This window comes from Chinchilla lanigera, unplaced genomic scaffold, assembly GCF_000276665.1.
Source record: "Chinchilla lanigera isolate Chin_1 unplaced genomic scaffold, ChiLan1.0 scaffold00013, whole genome shotgun sequence".
NCBI lineage: Eukaryota > Metazoa > Chordata > Mammalia > Rodentia > Chinchillidae > Chinchilla > Chinchilla lanigera.
In genome coordinates, this window is record NW_004955414.1 from 23,582,789 (window position 1) to 23,590,938 (window position 8,150).

Sequence of the window (8,150 nt, forward strand, 5' to 3'; positions counted from 1 at the left end):
AAAGAAGGAAAACATATTAACAAACATCCATTTACAAAACAGCAGAAGAACAACACAAACAATACAGAGCTACAGACAAAGTTGTAGGAAATTAATAACGACTGTTGTATTATTTATGGATATCTTCAAAGTAATTTCTCAGGAAAACAAATGGAGACATGCAAGATTGATCAAATAAGTAATAATTAACTGTTCCTTTCAGTAAAGCAATAGAAGACAGTAGCACAACTATGTTAGCTATCCTGTATGTACATACATACATAATTTCCCCTTCTTTCCCTTCTCTTTTCCCACACCCCACTTGTCCTTTAATTTTGAGCATTTTCCTCTCATTTCACAGTGTGTATCATACCTCCTAATTCTTATTCACTCTTTCAGGTTCTTACACTAGTGAGACAATGTGTTGCTTACACATGCATGTCTGATTTATTTCACTTATGAGTATGGTCTCTAGTTGTGACTATTTACATATAAAAGCCTTGAGTCTATCTTTCTTTATAGCTGCGTAATATTTCATTATATAAAAGAAGCACAATTATTTTATCCAATAGTCAGTGGATGGACATTTGTGTTGCTTCCACAATTTAGCAATTACAAATTGTGCTGCTATGAACATGGGTGCACATATTATACAAATATATTTAAAATCATCCTACAATTCTATAGTTTCACACATAATTTAATGTTAATTTCACTGTAAAACATTGCCTATTAGATTATTCATGTGTTTCCCATTTTGTCCTTAGTTCTTAATATAACCATTTCATTTCATAATTACATGACTGTAACTTATAAAACAAACAAGCATTCCTTTGATAGAAGGAGGTAAGGAAGTTAGGCTCAGATAGATATATAGATAATAGATATAGATATAATTATCAAACCTGGAAAGCCATTTACAATTTGAAAATCATGAAAGTCATGAATCTCTAATATATGTAAATTTTATATCTTTCCTATCACTTGCAGTTCAATAAGACATATCCTTTCCAGAAAATTAACATAATCAAGAACTCTTCCAAACACTGTAAAATTTGAATCAAATTTTATTATGATTTTGTTGGAAAAAGTTAAGTGTGGTTTTCTACACTCTGGTTTTCCAAAGACTATAAGTAGGTATCATTTTTCTTAAGGTTGAATTTTGCCTCATAGGCAGAAATTAGTTGTAGCTTCCAGATTAGTCATCCATTTCAGGGTAGTGGAGAATGTAGCTCCAGGTTGGCCATAGATTTAATTGATCCTTGGGAGGTAGTTTGGTTAATGATATCTTTACTTTTCTTATGGTGAGGGGCCAAAAATGTCTGCAACATTCCTAAAATCAAGAAATAGCCTAAAATTGATATAGGTCATACTGTTCTCTCAAAGAAAAATGTCAAACTAGATTTAGCTAAAAGAATAATTTCTCTCTGAAAAAGAGGTTTGCTAAAACTGTGAAATGGGATTCTGAAGGAAATAAATCTATTAAGCCCCTTTTGGTCTACAGAAATGAAATAGCTCAAGCAGAGTAAATGTACAACAAGATTCTAGGTTGAAAACATTTCCTTCAAACTTCATTCCTCCAGGTCTGACAGGCGGTAAGGGGAATAATGTCATGCTGACATGTTCCCATTACCAGTTACCTTGAGTATATGAAGAAAATTAAATTTATCAACAAGAGAAATGGAAATAGGATGCAACATGACCTCACTGAGATCTTCAAGAACTAGATAAGACAGTTTCTTCTAAATGTGGGTTTTCTCATCCTGAAAATGTCTGTTAAAATTTGAGATGAACATGAGCAAGGATATGTAACTTGAGAAGTTTCCTCTAAGATCCCATTATATTCCTAGTTCAGATCCAGTTATGTCATTGTGTGATATGATACCCTAGAAAATAAAATATTATCTATGCCAGAGAATAAATTTCTTTTTCCTCTGTTGCAAGAGACCACTCATAATTTACAGCATATTTGTTTGTTTTTCTTTTTGTTTGTGTTTTGTTTTTGAATGGAGGGGTGGAAAATTTCATCATTTAAATAAGTAGTATTAAATAATATGTATAAAACTCATGCTGCATATGTACTGAGGCAGAGAATACTCTTTAGTACATAACCAAATTAAGTAAATGCTAAATAAAAAATATAGTTTGGAAGAATTAATGCACCTAAGAAAAACCCATATATGCTTCCTGAGGAAAATGGAACCACATCAGTTTATTAAATTGTCCTGATGTACTTGCCAGACTGGTGGCAGATGGGGTGTATTAAATGATAAGGTAGTCCTCTGCCATGACCATTACAGAATTGGAGTGCTAAAATATCATCATAACACAATCAGATACAAGCACAGATGAATTCATTAATGAAATCAGAGTGATTGGAAAAGTATTCCTAGTGAGAATTATATCAAACACAGCAAACTGACCAGCACATTTTAGAGGTTTAATAAATACTGTTTACCTAATTGGCCTCCCTATATATTGTTATTCAGAAGTTCATTACATAATACATAAGCTATTCAATTAATAGTGTTGTAGATTCTACAGAATACTTTCCAGTATGTCGTTTTCCAACTCCTGTTCCACACCTATGTTTCTGCACTGTTTTCTTTTCCTGCCTTGAAAACTGCCTTAAATTGAACCTTACTGTATGGAAATTAGTAATTACTTTCATATTGTCTTTTCACAGAGAGTGGATATTACAAGAACTGATGGAAATACAAATGTAACTAGATATAATTAAATCAATTTATTCCAGTTATGCTGCAAAGCAGCCATTTCCACCAGCACATCAGTTAGAAAATATTTTGGGATTTCCTGAAAACTGAAGGATTCGCCACCATATCATGACACAACTATGCCACCCAGGACTGGGATAATCTGTCCATAATGCTCCTGACTTCATGAAACACCTGCATAGGAAACAGTTATTGAATACCACCCAGACTGTTAATTAGAATCTGGTACAAATGAACATGGCAAATTCATTTATTAGATCTACTCACTACTACAAGGGTTAACCACATAGACACTGCATTCGGGGAAGCCCATAAAAGATCTGATGACTTTAGAAGAGTATTTGGAAATCATGCAGAAGAATTTTTCTTATTTCACCTTCAAATGTTATTGAATCAGATGACATTATACCTGGATATGACCTTTTAGGTTTTTTTTTATATTAGTCCACATTGTAGACCTTTTTTGCATAGCAGGTTTTAAGTCGCATAAGCAATTTACATGTGTTACCCATCCTATTCCTGGGGTGAGAACCTAAGCACTTTTTTTTATATCTTCCTCTCTCATGCAGATTTTGGAAGAGATAAAGGTGTGCCAAAGTAATGGGCTTCCAGAGGATAGATGGACCTAATATATCATTTACAAATACACATAATAAAATTTTCTTGTCATCAATTTTAGTCTTGACATTGAATTCAGCCAAATGCACTTAATTCCCTTTATTTAGGCTCCATTTTTAATATTTGCATAGCCCTGCCCAGGAGCCCACTGATGTAGCCACACTTTATAATGACCTCAGAGTCCTGACCTCAAGTACATGTACAACTGAGGGCAGGGTGCATAAAATAAATACCGACACAAGAAAGATGGGTAACCACACCACAGTGAGCACATTCCTTCTGTGGGGATTTTCCAGTTTCCCAGAACTTCAGACTCTTCTCTTTGTGGTGGTTTTCTCTTCCCATGTGGCAATCCTACTCGCAAATGTGTCCATCATGGTGGCCATCAAGCTCAGTCACAACCTTCACACCCCCATGTACTTTTTCCTCTTTGGTCTGTCCTTTTCAGAAACCTGTACCACTATGGTGATCATCCCCCGAATGTTAGTGGACTTGCTTTCACAGAGCAAGACCATTTCTCTTCCTGAGTGTGCCACACAGATGTTTTTCTTCTTTGGTTTAGGAGCTAATAACTGCTTCATCTTGGCCGCCATGTCCTATGACCGTTACACTGCCATCCACAACCCACTGCGTTATCCTACGCTGATGACAAGGAAGGTCTGCTTTCAGCTCATGATGGCCTCTGTTGTGGTTGGATTCCTGGTTTCCCTGTGCATTATCATCATAGTATTCAATTTGTCCTTTTGTGACTCCAACACCGTTCGACATTTTTTTTGTGATATTGCACCTGTAGTCTCCCTTGCTTGTAATTATACATTTTTCCAGAAAATGGTTCTGCTTGCATTCACTGCTTTTGTATTAGTGGGCAGCTTTATTTTAATAATGATTTCCTATGTCTTCATTGTGTCCATAGTTGTGAAGATGCCTTCTGCAAAAGGGAGGTATAAGGCCTTCTCCACCTGCTCCTCTCACTTCACTGTGGTCTCCATACACTATGGATTTGCTTGCTTTGTCTATTTGAGGCCCCAGAACAGTGACAGTGATTCATTCAGTGAAGATACACTGATGGCTGTGACATACACAGTGCTGACACCTCTGCTTAACCCCATTGTTTATAGTCTCAGGAACAAAGAAATGCAGGTGGCCCTGAGGAAAGCGCTAGGCAGTATAACTGAGTTTTTTCCTCAAATGGTAAACAAAAGAGCCCAGAATATTTAATGTATGAAAAAGTAGTGTGCTTCCAATAAAAGTCTTTACTTAGTATTTAAAGCAACTAAAATGTTGTCTAATTGCCTGATGTGTCCTAGTCTTCCTATTTTCCTAACACAAAACAGAATGGAAATTTTAAATGTTTTTACACAATTATATGTATATAAACATGTATAAAGAAACACATAAGTACAAATGTGGTAACTATATCAAACCATATATTAGAGCATCATATTTTCATAATATTTGTTGCCCTTGTTGAAGGAAGAAATTCATACAAAAGCTGACAGAGTGAAAGCATGCATAAGAGTGAAAGGGAGAGGGAGAGTGAAGAAAAGAGAGAAAGGAGAGGGAGAGAAAGGGATGTAGAGTGGAAGATCTGTATAATCAGGGAAAAAAATTACAGTTGAAATGAGGGCATAAACACAATACCAAGAAACATCTGAGAATTTTAAGAAAAGAATTTTTTCCAACTCTACTCAAACAAATATGGAAATAAGATTGAAATCAATATAGTTCTTGGAAAAAATGAACTGGTAAAACTGACCTCAAAATAAATATACATCTTATCACACCAGATTCTATGGAAATTATCTTAAAACTCTCAAAAAATCTATTCTTTCTATTACAAAACAAAGGATTAGACTAGATGATTTCATAATTAACTTCAGTTAACTATGTTTAGTTTCAGCTTATGTTTATCAATTCTCAAAACATTATTGTGATACTACTTAAATTGAGTTACAGCATGGATAATTAGAAATATTAAACCCACTGGTGCTGTATATAACTCTAGTCTGTTTGAATACATAGTGGTGAGGTTTTGAAGTGGATTATGGAAGAAATTGGATCCTGTGAGGAAGTCTAAATATTTTGAGGATCCATTGTTTAATGGTTCTACACACAGTGAGTGATGCTACCAATTCTGAGGTAGACCCAACGGACTGAGTCTGGAAAAAGGAGCAAAAGTTTTGCGACAAAGTTTTAATAAGTGGAAAAAAAAAGAAAAAGAGGGCTGGGGATATAGCTCAGAGGCACAAGCACCTGCCTGGCAAGGGCAAGGTCGTGAGTTCGATTCCCAGTATAAAAAAAAGAAAAGAATATGGCCAGTCAGTAAAGGACTCTGAGGGCAAAGGTACACAGTTTCATAGCTGAGTAATACTGGTATCAGTAAAGGATATGTTTGGTCCTGAAGATGGTAAATAAATAATTTAGAAACGTGGCAAAGAGCTAAGAGAATGTCAACATTGTGCGCTGGTTCCAGTGGAATACCAAAGTGGGCAGCTTCTGTTTAACAGAGCTGAGAAGCTGATACGCTGAGTAAACCCGGTCAATTGAGATAAAGGGATGGAGAATGCACTCTGTGAAAAGTGGATGTGTGGAGGAGAGAGGTGATTACAGAATTAAAGGAACACATCTTGGATAAAAAAAAAAAAAAAAAAAAAGCAAAGAAGGTAGAATCCAAAGAGATGAAACATCGTGTCTCCCTGGATTGAAGGAGGTAAGTAGAATTCCTGAGGGTCCTGAAATAGTTTACTAGTCATGTCAGAGCCTACGGGGCAGTCAGATCCCATTTTTTGTCAATACTGAATTGTAATATGGCTACGGATTTTCTGACCACACATTTTACACACTCAAATGCCACTAGCTAAGTTAAAGTTTTGATTTCTGTATACAGTATTTGAACTATTTTGCTTAATTATTTTAATGCTTGATTTTAAAGTTTAAATTTGTTTGTGTTTTAACTGCCACAAGATCTAGTTCTCAATATTCTAATAGGCAGAACCATGGGGAAATGAGTCTCTTGGTAACACTCTAGTATTCTGTATTTATTTTATATATAAACACAGTTCATACTGATTTGGAAAGAAAATATCAGTTATGTAATTAAAATATATTTGGCACTGAAATAAAAGTTAAATTTATTATGTCATTTTTGTACAAATTTTCAGTAAGCTTTGGAAACTTGTGTGTTTTAAAATTAACTGGAAAAGTTGAACAGAATGTAAGTGTAGCCAACCACTCTTTACAATTTTTACCCCAAACTTTCAGAATGTTAGAACTATTATTCTATTCTCTACCATCTCCAAAATACTTAAATCCAAAATTTACCTTGAAGAAAACTGTAAATTTTATTTCTATCCATTTCAAGAGAACACATGCTCTCCAAGGGCAAGGGAAGAAATTACTGGGGTATAGTGAGGTCAGCTGGCTTTGGAGATGGAAGACTTTCATAGAGACTTCCCTAAAGAGTAACTGAAATGGAAAAATTCTCTTGACTTTCTAGGAAGAATATATATATGCAGATATTAGAGTCTATCAATGACTACTGTTATATATTTTCATGCCCAAAATCAGATTTTGTATTTTCCTATGGATGACATAATGGTCGCAATTCATATCTTCACTGACATTGTTGCTGTCTTCCTTCAGCTCTTTCCTGTACTTAAAGTCTCCTTTCAGGAAAGACTGTTTACATGTCCACATCCTCACTGCACTCTGATGTCTTAGAGTCATAAAATAGGAAACCAGGTTGGGCTACAAAGAAGTGGAAGGAAGCAAGAAAAGATGGGTAGAGGAAAGGAGGAAGCGAAGAGGGAAAGAAGCAATAAGGAAAGGAGTCAAGGAAGGAGAGAAGGTAAATATGAGAATGAAGACTCATGAACAGAAATCGTGTTTTCTTCCAAGTTCTATGGTTTTAAATCTTACATTTAGAACTTTCCCCATTTTGAGTTAATTTACATATATGGTGAGAAATAAGGGTGCAAGTTTATTCTTTTGGATGTGAATATGCAATTGACCCAGTACATTTGTTCTAGGGTCTTAACAAATGTCAGAACCATAGACATATGCATTAAATTACTGACCCACAGTTCTACCTCACTGGTTTCCATTTCTATGCATGGACCAAGACATACTTGAACTATGGCTCCGCAGAAAGTTTTGAAATTAAGAATTAAAAGTCCTTAAAGATTAAGCTTCTTTTACAATTACAAGACATTTTTAATATTCTGGATTTCTTGCAATTCCTTATAAATTTTAAAGCAACTGATCAGCTTTTATGAGGAAAACAACTAGAATACTGAGAAGTATTGTGTTACATATTGATTAATTTGAGATATGTTGTCATTTTACAATATTAAGTCTTCTAATCCATGTTCGGCAGGTATTTTTCCATTTATTTAACTATTCTTTCATTTTTAAAGGTATTTTATCATTTTCAATGTGTACTTTTTGGGGTACTTACGTTAAATTTATTCCTAGGTACTTTATTTTTTACTTTATAATGTATTTCCTTAATTTCATGCTTACATTTTTCATTGCCAGTATATTAAATTATATTTCATATTATATTATCTCATGCTGTATTAAACATATCTTGCAAACTATTGCTTTCCTAATTTCTTTCTTGGTAGTTTCCCTACTGGTATATAGAATATTTATAGAATTTTACGTGTTGACAGTCTATCTTGCCACCTTACTGTACCTAAAACTCTTCTACTGAAATGTTTAAGATTTCCTAAGTGAAGAATAAAATGATATGGGAATAATCATAGTTTAACTTCTTTCTTTCCCATTAATATTTAATTTCTTTTTTTTTGCTTTATT

At 34.3% G+C, this 8,150-nt stretch overlaps 1 protein-coding gene and 1 pseudogene across 1 annotated transcript; one reads left to right on the forward strand and one right to left on the reverse strand.

Annotated features, from left to right (window-relative positions):
* Nucleotides 1–3,578: 3,578 nt before the first annotated feature.
* On the forward strand, nt 3,579–4,550 carry LOC102016913 (olfactory receptor 10T2-like). The gene has a single exon (XM_005380521.1). The coding sequence runs from the start codon at nt 3,579–3,581 to the stop codon at nt 4,548–4,550; it is 972 nt and encodes a 323-aa protein (XP_005380578.1).
* Nucleotides 4,551–5,438: 888 nt separating this feature from the next.
* The window catches only part of LOC102017228, a 16,445-nt pseudogene continuing 13,733 nt past the window's right edge, over nt 5,439–8,150 (reverse strand).

What these genes read in the sequence shown, in the direction of transcription:
- LOC102016913 (XM_005380521.1), top strand. Translation starts at nt 3,579, where the DNA reads ATGGGTAACCACACCACAGTGAGCACATTCCTTCTGTGGGGATTTTCC.